A 15,944-nucleotide genomic window follows, 5' to 3' on the forward strand; every position below is an offset into this window, starting at 1 on the left:
CAATGACACACATTCTATTACGCGTCACTAGCGGACAAAAGAAAACATATAAAAAGAAAAATATTCTCCTCTAGGTCTAAACTTTTTCCAGTTTTACAAAACCCTTATAAAACCCTGTTTTCTGGATCTCAGATCATTAAATATCATTTAAATTTGATTTATTTTCCTTCTAAAACTTTTTAAAATATACAAGGGAAAATTTTACTTATATTCTAACGAAATTAAATTTATAATTTATATTTTTATAAAACTTGTTTTAAACACAAATAAAAGAATTTATTTATAAATAATTTACATGCATGTAAATATTTATTAGAATGGGCATAATAAGCCCAAAGACAACAAGAGCGTGTAAAAACGAAAACCATTATAAAAGGGGTCAACTGCGTGCAGTTCCCTTCAGCTCTTCTTCCTCCCTCTGCCACCCCTAAACCCTTGTTTCCTGTTTATTTGCCGAGAAAATTTTCTAAATCATCACCACTTCTTGATTATTCTTGGCATTCTTCTCTATAATTTTGTTATTTGCTTTCCATGGCCTCCTCTAATAAGCCCCAAAGATCCCTGGAGGAAATCGAGGACATAATCCTCCGCAAAATCATGCTAGTCTCCCTCACCGACTCCATGGTTGCGGATTCTCGAATCATCTACTTGGAGATGACCGCAGCGGAGATCCTTAGTGAAGGGAAAGACTTGAAGATGAATCGCGACTTGGTGGAACGCGTTCTGATTGATCGCTTATCGGGACAATTTCCCGGAGTCGAGCCTCCGTTCGAGTACCTCCTTGGCTGCTATCGCCGCGCTACGGAAGAGGAGAAGAAAATTGCTAATATGAAGGACAAAAATGTCAAATTGGAATTGGAATCTTCAATTAAGCAAGCCAAGAAGTTGTTCATTTCCTATTGTAGAATTCATTTAGGGAATCCGGACATGTTCCCTTTTAATTCTGATCCTAAAAAACCCAATGTCTCCCCGCTTCTGCCTCTCATTTTCGCTGCGGTAGATGGGTTTAACAGCGGCGGAACACTGCCGCCGCCTCCGAGGTTTTTGGAGGATTTGTTTCAGGAAGGGGATTTTGATAGCTTGGACCCAATATTGAAGGGGCTTTACGAGGATTTGAGAGGGAATGTTATAAAGGTATCAGTGCTGGGGAATTTTCAGCAGCCGTTAAGGGCGTTGTTGTTTCTACTTACTTTTCCTGTGGGTGTTAAGTCCCTTGTGAATCATCCGTGGTGGATTCCTAAAGGGGCTTATTTAAATGGGAGAGTTATCGAAATGACCAGTATTTTAGGCCCCTTTTTTCATGTTAGTGCATTGCCTGATCACACCATTTTCAAGAGCGAGCCAGACGTTGGGTGAGTAGAATAGTTTCTTCTTCTCTCTCTCTCTCTCTCTCTCTCTCTCTCTTTCTCTCTCTCTCTCTCTCTCTCTCTCTCTCTATATATATATATATATATATATAGCTGTTGAGAAGAGGATAGAATTTTGACATGTGATGTCTATAAGTGAAGGGAAGTATCAAGTGAAGTTAGCTTTGATTTGATGTAATCCTCACCAATTTGAAAGACTGTGTCTACGTTTGACAAAATTAGTTAGGATTGGACATATTAGTAAATTTGATCAAAGGTTTGGATTTTCCCCCCTTTAATTTTAAGGTCTCTATAAGATAAAGTCAAGGCAGACCTCATTTTGCTGCTTAACATGGAGGTGTGGCACTGAATTCTGAAATGGAACATGCTGCCACAACAAACGCTCTTGATTTAATGAAATAATCTTACCAAGCAGAAGTTCAGTAATGATGTTAATTAGATTTACTTGCCTTGCTATATATTCATCAATCATTAGTCAATCAAGTCAATATTACTTGCAGTGATAAGTTAGTTTAGGTGCCTCTCACAACACAGCTTAGAGCATCGATTCCATCTCATATTTCATGCAATAGTAAAGTTTTTATCTTGCCTGCCTTTAGAATATTACTAAATATTATCCTTGAAATAATTAATTCCACCCAGACTAAGTTAGGGTTTCAAATTGGCACTATAAATAATGGTGTTGTATGTCCATCATCTCTGTTTGTTCTAGAATTGCAATCCTGGGAGGAGCTTTACTGGTCTTGAGGTGTTCAGTAAATTATAGCCTTCTTATGTGACTGGTTGGACGTTTTGGTAGTTTGTTTCCATGACTTTGTGACGAAGTAAACTTAGCGGAGCATAACAAAGACTAATATAGTCTTCATGGAACATTTTGAGATTTGATGCCTACTTCATAGATTGTAAGCATAACTGTGCCATTTCTTATTCATTTTCATTGGCATCTGCCTGTTCAACCTAGGTGCAATGCACCATAGCCTCCTGTTAGGTTCCTTGTTTCTTGTATTTGTTATAATTTTCTTGATTGTTTTTGTATTTGGTGAAGTGGGTCTATATATTGATGTTTATCAGAAATGAGGTGATGGTAAGGTTTAACTTGGATAGTTTCCAATTCAGTTTCTCTTTAAAACTCTTGCATTACACTTCATTGGTTTGGGGGGTGGGGCAAGGAGCAACTACTATTCTTCACAAACTCGGCAGTCTTTCTAATGCTTGATTGGCGAAGTGCTTAGGCCTTTTCTTCTTTACACATAGTGAACCACTCCCTTCCTCTTCCCTCCAATTCCTTTCTCGCTGTTTCTGCTTTATAGGTTTTGTTATGGGGGAGGCATATGTTGGGGATGCTGACATTGGGTGCTTTTCTTTGGTTTATTTAAAATCACCTTTGTCTTGAGAATTTTTGGGGTTTAATTTAAGTGACTAGTGAAAGGATCTCTTTCATTTCTTAGATATATCCAGTTAGGGCTATTAAAGAGCTTTTTTAGATGCTTTAATCATAATTGAGGTTATGTTCTCTTATCATGAGATACATTAATCATTCTCTTCTTGCCCTTTACAATTTTGAGTGCAAAAAAGAAAAGTTATTCTGATATGTAGGTTATAGAACCCTGTCATTTATGCTGGGTTTTATTTGAGAAAATTTTGTCAAATGCTCTTGGCTTGTTACCAAATAAGAGTATCTCATTGATCCTGGATCTTCTGAAAACACCAGACAGCAGTGCTTCTCTGAAGTATCGACTCGTCGACCAGCTGATTTGTTATCTTCATTCACCACAATCAAGACTCTTATGAATAACCTATATGATGATCTAGAAAAGGTTCTCCTCACTTTGCTTAGAAACAGTGATACCCGTGAAAATGTTCTTCAGTATCTTGCTGAGGTGATCAATAGAAATTCATCAAGAGCCCATATACAGGTAAACTTTCTTTAATGCATGAATTATTTATGCAATGCTTACAATTTAACAAGAATTTTATCTCATGCATTATTTATGACAATAATAATTCCTGTAAATCAAAATGCTATTGATTAGGCAATTTTTTTCCCTTTCTAACCTGGGCGTGCATGTAATAGTATTCCTTAGATAATACAAATGTTTTCCCTCCATCCCTACTCTGACATTTTATTCTCCATTTGTTACAGGTTGATCCTATATCTTGTGCAAGTTCAGGCATGTTTGTTAATCTAAGTGCTGTCATGCTTCGACTTTGTGAACCATTTTTGGATCCAAATTTGACAAAAAGAGATAAGATTGATCCAAAATATGTGTTCTATAGTAATCGTTTGGATATAAGGTGATGCATTTATTAATTCAGTTTAATTGTCAAAACATTATTGGTTATCCTCCTGTCCTATTTTTTAGTTTTCCATTAATTTTCAATGTATTGTAGAGGGTTGACGGCTCTACATGCATCATCAGAAGAAGTTACTGAGTGGATTAATAAAGAAAATCCTGGTAAAGCAGTTGTGTCTGCTCATTCTAGTGATGGTGAAAGTCGCTTGCTTCAATCTCAAGAAGCCACCAGTTCTGGTAGTGGTGCTTATAACCCTGCATCAAGTAGTGGTAAACAGGCTAAATACACATTTATTTGTGAATGCTTCTTTATGACTGCAAGAGTGCTCAACTTGGGTCTTTTGAAAGCATTTTCAGACTTTAAGCATCTAGTTCAGGTAAAGGATACATCTGTTATACCTAGGCAGTGCATGCCACATTTGTAATTGTCGGTTTTCTGTTATATATCATTTGATCTGCTTTGCATCTTTATACATGTATGTTTGCGTTTATGTTTTTGTTTGTGTTTGTGAGAGAGAGAGCGAGAGAGAGTGTGTGAGAGACTTATCTTTACCAATAAACATCATTACAGGACATTTCAAGGTGTGAAGACACTCTCTCCACGTTGAAAGCTATGCAAGAGCAGTCACCTTCTCCACAACTGCAGCTGGATATTGCTCGCCTTGAGAAAGATTTAGAGTTGTATTCACAGGAAAAGCTCTGCTATGAAGCTCAGATACTAAGGGTAGTTGGTCTCCTCCCTCCATTTTTCACTCCCCTTCCACCCCAACCCTCCCCTGACCTCCTCTTCAAAATGCATCTACATATGTGCACTACACATTCACGCAAAATGTGCTAGGCAATGACATCTTCTAATGCCCCCTGTTTATTTTTTATGTGGCTCTCATGTGGAGGATTATTGTGCCAAGAGCTAAAGGGTGATATTGATATTATGGAAGAAGACTGAATGAGTGTGATCAGTGAAGGAAGTTGCTGTGTTATGACTTTCTTCTTTATTACTGGACTCTTTGTTTTAGGCCAACTCTTAAGCCCTATGTAGCACTTTGTCAGGATACATACCATCTTTGTGTTTTGTCATCCTTCCTGCTTTACTGTCCTCTAAACAATGTTTTTATCCCTTGTGTACGAAAATTACCGATTTGAGTGGCTAATTTTTCTTTCTGATTATGATGGTGTCTTCTTTCTATTCTTTTTAAAAGGATGAAGCACTTATTCAGCGTGCACTTTCTTTCTACCGGTTAATGGTGGTTTGGTTGGTTGGTCTGGTTGGTGGATTTAAAATGCCTCTGCCACCAGCATGCTCTATGGAGTTTGCATCCTTGCCTGAACATTTTGTGGAAGATGCCATGGAGTTGCTTATATTTGCTTCCCGAATTCCAAAAGCTTTGGATGGGGTCTTGTTGGTAGGATTTATGTTAAAACTCTTTATACTGAATTATACCTTTTGCATTTTCACCCAACTTCACATCTAATTTTGCATGTGATCCTTGCTTGGCAGGATGATTTTATGAACTTCGTTATCATGTTCATGGCAAGTCCAACGTACATTAGAAACCCTTATCTAAGAGCAAAGATGGTTGAAGTATTGAACTGCTGGATGCCTCGTAGAAGGTGGTTTTAATGTTTTTCATTTTGCATACATAGATTGTTGCTTATCAATTCAATTTAGAACCTGGAAATATCGGTTGTCACAACATTTTATTTTTGTAATTGCAGTGGTTCATCTGCTACAGCTACTCTGTTTGAAGGGCATCAATTGTCCCTTGAGTATCTTGTCAGGAACCTCTTGAAGCTTTATGTTGACATTGAGTTTACTGGTTCTCACACCCAGGTGATTTGCATAACATTTGATATTCTGAGAGACAATTGTTTCCAAGTTCCAATGCTTGGCAAGATGCGAACTGTAGCATTAACTCTTTGCAACTAGCTGATTTATGTAAATGTTGTTTATTGTACTGTTGGATTTAAGCATTTGTTTTAGATATTAATTAAATCCAAAGGCAGTCATTTCCTTTTATCGCCCATAGTCTTGACAAACAAGCTAGAGAGTCAGCAGCGGTGGACTGGTTCCCTTGATTTTGTCTGGTATTGTAATATGTCAGGAGGAATATGATCTATGCAGTTTCTTGCATATGCTGATTAGGCATTTTGTTCATTCCTCTTATGGGGACCAGTTCTTAGTTTATCCTTTTCTGTTATCTAATTGAATCATCAAGCAATGCTATGATCTTCTTCAATGTCAGATTTGGGAGTTTTGGTTTCTATGGACAATAATTGCTCTGTTTTCTATTTTGTGCAGTTTTATGACAAGTTTAACATCCGACATAATATTGCAGAACTTCTTGAGTACCTATGGCAGGTCCCTAGTCATCGAAATGCTTGGAGACAGGTATAGTAGCAGGGGCATGGAAATATCTAGTTCATGTCTCTTTAGTCTGAAAGCATCCTTTCTCTCTCTCTCTCTCTCTCTCTCTCACTATTTTGTCTTCTTCCAGATTGCTAAGGAAGAGGAAAAGGGTGTCTATCTGAATTTCTTAAACTTCCTGATAAACGATAGCATCTTTCTTCTTGATGAAAGTCTGAACAAAATTCTTGAACTGAAAGAGTTGGAAGCTGAGATGTCAAACACTACAGAATGGGAGCGGAGACCAGCTCAAGAGAGGCAGGAGAGGACCCGTCTTTTCCATTCCCAAGAGAATGTCAGTATATGTGATCATGCATGTATTTTTATGAAGAAGCTTTCAGAAAGCTAAAGTACTTAGGTTAATGTTTCTTGTTTTAGATCATCCGAATTGATATGAAATTGGCAAATGAAGATGTGAGCATGCTAGCATTTACATCAGAGCAAATTACTGCACCTTTTCTACTTCCTGAGATGGTACATTCTTTTTTCTCCACCTTGCTTATTAATGTGACTATCAACCTGCAGTTGAATGGCTGAATGTTACTCCCTTCTTACATTCTTTTGCTAAATGCATGTTTCTCTGTTTACAGGTTGAAAGAGTGGCCAGCATGCTCAATTACTTCTTGTTACAACTTGTAGGTCCCCAAAGAAAATCTCTAAGTCTCAAGGACCCAGAAAAGTATGAATTCCGCCCAAAGCAGTTGCTTAAACAGGTTAGCATGCATCTATAATTAATTTTGTTGAATCCATTGACATGTGTTGGTATGCATTTACTGTAGTGAATTATTAATCCTTGGATGCTTGCATTTTTGTTTTGGTATCACTATTTACTTTCTTTTTTTTTTTTTGGTTCACTTGAAGATTGTCCATGTTTATGTTCATCTGGCAAGGGGTGATACAGAAAACATATTCCCAGCTGCTATCTCTAAGGATGGTCGATCATACAATGAGCAGGTAGTGCAACTATTGTGAAACTTCTCCACAAACTTCTTATGTGCAATTAGAATCCAGAGTTGATGAGAGAATCTGTTGTTTGAACACAATCTGACATTATTTGCCTGCTCTAGTTATTTAGTGCTGCAGCTGATGTACTTAGGAGGATTGGTGAAGACGGAAGAATTATACAGGAATTCATTGAGCTTGGTGCGAGAGCCAAAGTGGCAGCTTCTGAGGCAATGGATACTGAAGCTGCCCTTGGAGAGATACCAGATGAATTCCTTGACCCAATTCAAGTATGTCCAGTGTATTTTTTTTGTTTCTTTGTTTGTTTCTCTGAAACTGTCAAGGCCAACAGCTTGTGAGTGAGACATGATTGTGATTCTGCCTTTTAGGAAGGATGACGGTGAATTAAGGATGTTTAACACAAGACGATAATATTTTTGTGCATATATTTTTCTGTTTTGCAGTACACTTTGATGAAGGATCCAGTGATTTTACCTTCCTCAAGAATCACGGTAGACAGGCCTGTCATTCAAAGGCATCTTCTTAGTGACACTGTAAATTTCCACTTGTTTCATTTTTTTATGTTCATTTTGTTTTTTTTTTATCACAAGAGTACTTGTACATTTATCAGTCATCCAAATTGATTTAATTTGAACTGCAGACTGATCCATTCAACCGCTCCCATCTCACCGTGGATATGCTGATTCCAAATGTTGAGCTGAAGGTGAGAATTGAGGAATTCATTAGATCCCAAGAATTAAAAAGGCACGGAGATGACTTCAGCATGCAGAGCTCTAAAGCGACAATACAAAGGACAACTGGAGACATGTTAATTGACTAGGCCGTTGCTGTTAAGATTATTGGATTTGGAGTGGTGAAACGAAAATCAATGATATTGCAAGTTAATCGTGAAGTATTAGCAGTGGCTTTAAGGTTTTCATTGTATGAACTGGGAGGCAAGATAATATTTTAATGGAAGCTTATTGGAGCTGTTTCCTTGGAGAGTTGCCACTGCTAAAATGTAAAATGTAAAATGCCAAAAATTGGTTCCAACACGAGCTCTTTTAAGTACTCGTTATTTTTTTTTATTATTTACAGCAAACTTGGAACTCGGAAGAGTAAATTGCTTTCATTGTGCAACAGGTGTTACCCATCTTTGCTAGTAATACTTTGTTGTATTTTCCAAAATAAGGTTTTTCGGTTTTTAAATATTTATAATTTTTCATTGTCTTGAAAAAACAATTGCACTAAGGCTTACGCACGTACACATATGTTTAAGTTGAGAATTAGATCCATCGGCTTCGACCACCAAGACGAACATGGCTCGTAACTTGCTCATGTGGCCCTTCAGCTGGAATTAAAATGCCAACCCTTGAACCGATTCCAAGGTCATAGATTCCCTCACAACTGCTATTGAACTTGTGATCTCCTTCAACACCTATTTCTTGGAAAATGGTAAGAAAATGGTGAGTCAAGTGGGATTCTAGTAAATACATTTGAGAACATTGAGCAAGAATCACCCGCAAAAGCCATGTCAAGAGAGCAACTCAAAGAGTTGGGTGAAGGGTTGACAAGGAGGTTTTATGGGTTTCTAACTTGCTCATGTGGCCCTTCAGCTGGAATTAAAATGCCAACCCTTGAACCGATTCCAAGGTCATAGATTCCCTCACAACTGCTATTGAACTTGTGATCTCCTTCAACACCTATTTCTTGGAAAATGGTAAGAAAATGGCGAGTCAAGTGGGATTCTAGTAAATACATTTGAGAACATTGAGCAAGAATCACCCGCAAAAGCCATGTCAAGAGAGCAACTCAAAGAGTTGGGTGAAGGGTTGACAAGGAGGTTTTATGGGTTTCTATGGATGGTGAAGAGTAAGAAATTTGATTGAGAAAATGAAGCCGGCTTGGATCAGATATTGGAAGTGGGTTAATGGATTGGAGACAACGAAGGGAAAGGGATTGGAGGCTAAGTACTGGCTTAAAACAAGATGTATTATTCCACCCAGCAGTTGAACTTTTGACTCATTGGGGGTGAAATTCAGTTGGAGGCTAAGTGGCATATATCATGGCCCCTAACACGGAGAGATGAAAATCAGTGATGATATTGAGGAGAGAATTGGATTAGGAACTTGGTGAGGGGGTGTGATGAGATTGTAGTGGATGGGAACAGCAGAAAAGATGAGAAGATCTGAGTTCATGTGAAAGTTTTACATCCCAGTTTTGTTGGTCTTGCATCTGGAAATTGGAATCGTACCTACAGGCCCATACATTTCGTAGATGAGAATAAAGTATCTTCTTAAGCGCAAAGCTGTTCTCTTTGTTTAAATAGCTACAAACATAACATGTAAACATCATAAAATTAACAAACGGGAACAATCACGCGACAATATATTGGAAAACCAGATTCAAATTGAGATAATTTCATAGCATTTTCATTTTTCATACAAAATAGTCGAGAAAAGTATCTTCTTATTATCACTCTTGTGTAAAACGGTTCATAAGTTTCATTATATTTCCTAAGAGCATAGATGAAGACTGCATCAGTTAAGCAGGAAGAGCTCTCTTTGCGATGACATCGAAAGATATTCCATTATGTTGAAGCCGTTCTTGAAGATCAGTAGGGCCAAATACAATCCCTGGGGGCAAAACTCCTCCCTTTGGCAGGTTCTCACGTTCACTTAGAAGGATAAGAGCACATTGAAGTAGGATTATTGGGGTGGTCAAATAGCCAATCTCAGGTCCCATTAGTCTTGTTACAATTTCCATGTCTGGTTTCATGTTTGCCTGTGAAACTTGATTCCCATCACTGAATCCACGTCCAACGAACCACATTTTAAATGTAGCACTTCTCACCTCCTCCTCTGAGGGGCCCTTCTTCCTAAACCATCCAAGACTAAAAAAAGATGGAAATTTAAATAGAAGCCATCTCCCAATAGCATTTCTACCCAACAGCCCCATGAACACGCCAACTGTTATAAACCGAATGACACCCAATAGAGTTTTAGAGGCTAGTTTTACCCCAAAATGAGCAGGCTTCATCATTGACCAGAAAGCCTCTCTCTTTGAAATCCATTCAGCACTCTCATTAACTCCAGGAAGACCGAGGGGGTTTTCTGTCAGAGTTGCAAGAGTTCTTCGAACAACAATAGAATCTGCTGAAGGTAGCTTCACAGCCCAAAGACCAATCTCCTTTTGGTGTTCAATAATTGGTCCTTTAGGAGGAAAGGGTCCAGGAATCTGCAAATGCGAATGAAAATCATTAAACATAGTTCAGTCCAATTCCAACTAGGAAGGCAAAAACAAATGCGATTAGAAAGTTCCTGGGGATTTTAAAGGTAGAAAAAAAACATCCAACTCCATTGAAAAAAAAAATTTCTACCACCGTCCCACAAAAATAAGCCTATTTATTTTGTTCACATTGATTAAGAAAATATAGTTAATATATATTTTTTTTAAAAATTTGCATTGTCTTTTCTAATATACCCTCCACTCATATTGCTACACCATCGAAAACCTTACCCATCTTGATAAAGAGACTGGACTAAGAATGTGAAATTAAAGACGATCAAATTGTAAATTTGTTTCAAGATTAGAGAAATCCGAAATCCTAAGTGCAATCAATACCTTTCAACAAGGGATTGAATAACCTCTTAATGAGATAACTATACTTGATTACTTGGTGAAAGTTTTACCACCACATGCAACAGTTTAACAACACATTATTATGTTTATCATGGTATTTCAAACTTGATTCTCTTTCATAGTTGAAAAAGAAAAAGAGAATGTGAAAATTGTCATTACTTTTTCACCTTTTCCTCACAATAACCAAAGGCAAGAAGCCCTTCACAACCTGATTTTGACCAAAATGCTCTACTTTTTCTTAACCCTTTTCCTCACAAGAACGACCAAAGACGAGAATCCATTTACGACCTTATTGGGACCATAGAAAGGCAAAGCAACCAAAAAAGAGACCATGGACTCATTGTTAGTATAAGAAGTTTAAAAAACAGATTTCAAATGTTGGACTTCGAATAGAGATGCTATCATTGACACACCATCTAATTCCAGCATTATTGCCGAAGTTAAAATCGCTCAGTTACCAACAATGTCCATTACGGCAATGAAAATAGAAACAAGAAGATAAACTAAAGCAAAGGTTATAAGAACTGTTTCAGAGATTCAGTTAGAAATAGGAATACAATAATCACACTATCTCAGCCTACACTAGGACCATTTTTTTAAACTTCAAAGAGGATAATGTAGCGTTATTAAAGGCGCGAGACGAGGCCTCTTACAAGAGGCAAGCACCTTTTCTCACCTGGCTCGAGGGACGGGGCAAGGTGAGGTGATGATCGTTGGGCCTCTGTCACCTGAGCCAAAGTCGAGCCCTCGTAGGAGAGTCAGGCCGTAACCCATCAGAGCCCACTACGCAAGTCTGTCCACTAGCACGCGACCCAGACCACGCTTGGCAGGCCGGGTAGACCGGGGCCTAGGCCCAACAAAGAGGGATCCAAGAACAGACCCGTCTACGTCCAAGACCCTATCAGCACGGGCGTCGAAGGAAATTAAATAGCCACCTGACTATGGAGAAAGGGGGTAATACGTCCGTACATACGATTCTGTATGATAGCGATATTTGGCACTGTAGCAAGGTGGCGATTTTACATCACTAGAAGACAAATGGAAAAAGGAATAAAGGAAGAAGGCGTGAACCATTCAGACTAAACTCACTCACACATACCAAAATTCTACCCTCTTCTGGATCTTAGATCATCAAGAGACGACCAAAATAATATGCATGGCTTTTTTTCCTTTTCTTTATAGAGACCAAAACCTAATCCATATTTATTTTTGAAGCAACTGATGGGAGAACTAAATTCTAGGTACTTATTAGAGAATATATCCCCATAATTATGCCAATTAATTAGGGATTTATATCCCATAATCAGGCTAATTAACTAGAGATGTATATCCTTATAATTATACTAACTAATTAGGAAAGAAATAATATAATATCTACACAGTTGACTTCCAATATTCAAGTATATTCCAATATTGAAAAAGATTATATATTTATATATAAGAATGCCTATAATTCAGCTAACTAATTAGGAATATATATCTTATAATTATGCTAACTAATTAAGGATGAATTAATACAATATTAGTACAAATATGTATATGTATATATCCATACACACACATATATACATACACGCATATATGTATATATAAAATTATGGTGCCGCACTTAAAAAAGGCGTCGTCTTGTCTCTCGCCTAAGGTTATCTTAGTGTTGCCTCTCACCTTGATAACATTGGGATAATGATCCACTCACTCCAATCGAACTACAATGGATGTAATCGATTAGTTGAGTTTCAAATACCAGAATGAAAACATTTTGTACCTGCTACAGCCTACAGCCCACTAATATAATACACAAAGATAGATACATCATGCATAAAAAAATAAAAACAACATTTATAATATTATCAATTTCTAACAGTTAATATGCATTAACCCCATGCTTAAACTAGATAAACCCTTACCACTGGCTTTGCCCTTTTAGGTCTTGAACGCCTCAACTCCTGCAACTTTCCAACATTAGACACTCCCAAAATTGCAGATTCATATGTCCCAAAGTTTCCAACAATCCTTTTCTCTGACTCCAAACTCAAATAGGCCTCAATTTGGTTTGGTACAGCCGGGGACACCCATTGCCTGGAATGAAACATCCATCCCAATTCAGCAGGAACCGAATCAAACCCACATGCCGAAACCACTAAAGAACCGGTCTCCATAGCATTCTCGTGGAACTTCATCTCCATTCTCTCCATAAACTCAGGCTCTCCACATATATCCAAGTAATCACACCTAACGGAATTTCAAGCAGAGAGTAAAGGACATAGACGCATTGAAAATGAAAACACAGTGACACAGAAACAGAGTAAAGCACTAATACATAGTTTAAAAACGTACCCAGTCTGAGCACAAGCAGCAACAACGGGCTCACCATAGAGGCGAAAGGGGCCAACGCAATTGAGAATGAGCTTGGTTTGTGTGCAGAGATGACGGATAGAAGAAGGGTCGGTGATGTCGGCTTTAAGAATAGGGATGGGAGGAGAAGTGTTGGGAAGGGAAGCCCAATTGAGGGCATGGGCTAGTTTAGTTGGGTTGCGACCTGCTAGAGCAATGGATTTGAGGGGAGAAGAAGGGACTTTGAGGAACTTGAGGGCTTCTTTGACAACATATTTGCCAGTGAAACCTGAGGCTCCCAAGATTACTAGGTCATAAGGAGGAGATGGAGGTAGGGATTGAGCTTCTTCCATGAAATTGGTGAGACAGAGGGTGAGGAAAGTTGAGAAATTTATTAGGGTTTTGAGAGATCGGTTGAGTGTAGAAATGTGTGCCAGTTAGGGAGTTCGGGAAGCGTGGAGGCTCATCATTTACAAATTACAAGCAAAGCAAGGAAATGCTGGGAGGAGGGACGGAGGATCTCAAAGGTTTTTTTAAAACTTTTTTTTTAAGAAAAAAAAAAAAAAACTTTTACCTCTGCTGAGAAGATTTCTAAAGCGGATGTTATTTTTTGTTCATAAAAAATATTAGTTATCTTTTACAAGCAAATAGAATTTTAAACTATAAATATATAATTCGATAGTCGATAAATATTTATTTCAAAATTATATAAACATAGGAAATTAATAATTATGTATTTATTTCAAAATATAATGAATGATACAATGTAATAAATTAATAATTATAAATTTTATGATACTACTTTTATTAATTACTTGCAATGGAGTTCTGAACTACCAGTGGTTTATTTTTGTTTTTATATTGTGGGCAGTACTCTCTCGCCAACACTGCTATTTCAATTTTCAATTCCATCTCGCTCCCATCTTATAACCATAAATAGAAAAAGTAGAAAAAGGAAGAGAATGTTGTGCACGTGATGAGGGGAGTTTGCGGATTTTGTTTGAGTTTTTCTTTCTTTGGTTTTCTTTTCATTTGTTTGTTTTTTCTCTTTTATCTTTGAATAGAAAAATTATTAATCAGTTTTTAGGTTATCTATTACTCCACTTTTGGCGGTGATAATTTTATTTTAATTTTATATTTACTTTATTTTTATAGGTCTTTATTGCTTCAATAGGAGTAGTTGTTCTGGATCTGCATTCTAAGAGTGAACTTCTTGACTTTTGATTTCAAAAGTATAGTTTATGCTGTGACACTACGCCTTGAAACCATACTAATTCAACTGTAAATCATTTTATCATCGTTGTTAAGACTATGTAATATCGTCTCTTCTACGATCATTTTTTTTAAATTGTTGTGATCTGATTAAAAATTCTTTATTTACATATGTATTTTTTTATATTTTTTATTTGCGTCAATTTATTGGATTGCTACTATTATTACTTATATTATTTCTTATTTATTTTTATATTTAAAATAATTAAACGATTAAATAAAATATTAGTGATTATGTTAATAACTAGTTAATAAATCGATGTTAGTAAACTAGTTAATAAATCGATAAATGGGGATTGATTGAAAGTTAATAAATAGCAGTGAATTGTGGACCAAATTAAATACTATCATTTTAAACATTTGATTATACATAAAAATCAATGACAATATATTTTTATTGTGAATACATCAAGTTTTATATATAATTAATAATTAAAAAGTTAAGCACATGATTTTTGAAAATTCATTAAAAAAAATCCCCAAGTTCCGCATGAATGTGAATGATAACGAGTTACAAATTTTCATAGATTTGCAGCATTAACATGGACCGAAACATTACCACGACAAAAATGTGAAAGGTGTGTTCTTATTTGTGGTATGTTCATTCCAAAAAAATATACAAAAGCAGCTCCAACTTCATTTTCCCGTCAAATCACAAAGTTCAACTCTTTTTTTTAAATTTTTGGCCTCTTGCTAAAAAAATTTAAACTTTATGAATTTTTATATTTATAGTATAAATTTTAAATTTTAAATAAAAAATTTTAATTTTTAGATTTATTATAATTATAACAATCTTTTAAATTAATTTTTATCATATAAATAATTTGATTAATTTGAATTAAATTTTGATTAAAATCTTAAATTTCTGATTACTCAAAAATTTTTATTTATGTATGAGAGAAGTAAGTATTTTAATTATATAATTTAATATATAATTATGAGTTTTAAAATCTTAATTAAAATTTAATTTCAGTTAATAATTAAATTATTTATGTAATAAAAATAATGACATATTATGTAAGTTAATTTAAATATGATTAAAATTAATTTAAAAATTATTATAATTATAACAAATTTAAAAATTGAAATTTTTTAATTTAAAATTAAAAATTTAAACTATAAATATAAAAATTTATATTTATAAAGTTAGAGTATTTTCAGATGAATGTGGCTTAATTTTTTTAATCAAAAGCTATATTTCTATCCGTTGATGGATTAAGGTTACAGAAGCAGGCCCATATATAACAGATAACACTCTCAAATAGAACCGATTACAAACTTAAAACAAAGGACCGTAGAACCCATGGCTATCACCTGATCCAAAGGAAGAGAATCAATAGAAGATGAAAACCACCTAGGAAATGCCACTAGTCTTGAGATTGTTGCTGCAAAGGGAAGAGATTTAGCTGGAGAGAAAATTTGGAAATCACTTCAAATATAAATAAAACACCAATGGAAGCTTCATTTTGATCTACCCTACAACCCGCATGTAGAGGAGATCGAGGCCGTGATAACAATGGAAACCAGCAACAAAGATGGCAAAACTCGGCGAAAATAGAATATGTGTATCTCTGGAGATGTCATACCCAAAAATAATAGTAGAAGACCTAAAAAAAGAGAGAAAAAAAATTAACTTAAGAATAACATGGGAAGAAAGTGATGGCTATAGCTTTAAGGCCTCATAAAACC

General features: G+C 36.0%; 2 protein-coding genes across 2 annotated transcripts; one reads left to right on the top strand and one right to left on the bottom strand.

The window, feature by feature from the left end:
• Nucleotides 1–364: 364 nt before the first annotated feature.
• Nucleotides 365–8,195, top strand: LOC110630485 (probable ubiquitin conjugation factor E4). Its single transcript, XM_021778006.2, has 16 exons — nucleotides 365–1,352; nucleotides 3,079–3,283; nucleotides 3,511–3,662; nucleotides 3,759–4,038; nucleotides 4,233–4,385; nucleotides 4,861–5,064; nucleotides 5,160–5,272; nucleotides 5,378–5,492; nucleotides 5,961–6,050; nucleotides 6,157–6,360; nucleotides 6,444–6,539; nucleotides 6,656–6,778; nucleotides 6,927–7,019; nucleotides 7,133–7,297; nucleotides 7,472–7,561; nucleotides 7,669–8,195. The coding sequence occupies exons 1-16, from the start codon at nucleotides 532–534 to the stop codon at nucleotides 7,846–7,848; spliced, it is 3,084 nt and encodes a 1,027-aa protein (XP_021633698.1). The 5' UTR covers nucleotides 365–531; the 3' UTR covers nucleotides 7,849–8,195.
• Nucleotides 8,196–9,396: 1,201 nt separating this feature from the next.
• LOC110630493 (probable mitochondrial saccharopine dehydrogenase-like oxidoreductase At5g39410) lies at nucleotides 9,397–13,509 on the bottom strand. The gene is made up of 3 exons (XM_021778018.2): nucleotides 12,987–13,509; nucleotides 12,557–12,881; nucleotides 9,397–10,244 (listed from the first exon to the last, which is right to left on the bottom strand). Exons 1-3 carry the CDS (start codon nucleotides 13,334–13,336, stop codon nucleotides 9,552–9,554), a joined length of 1,368 nt encoding a protein of 455 aa, XP_021633710.1. The 5' UTR covers nucleotides 13,337–13,509; the 3' UTR covers nucleotides 9,397–9,551.
• Between the last annotated feature and the right edge of the window lie 2,435 nt (nucleotides 13,510–15,944).

Source organism: Manihot esculenta, chromosome 1 (genome assembly GCF_001659605.2).
Source record: "Manihot esculenta cultivar AM560-2 chromosome 1, M.esculenta_v8, whole genome shotgun sequence".
Taxonomy (NCBI): Eukaryota; Viridiplantae; Streptophyta; class Magnoliopsida; order Malpighiales; family Euphorbiaceae; genus Manihot; species Manihot esculenta.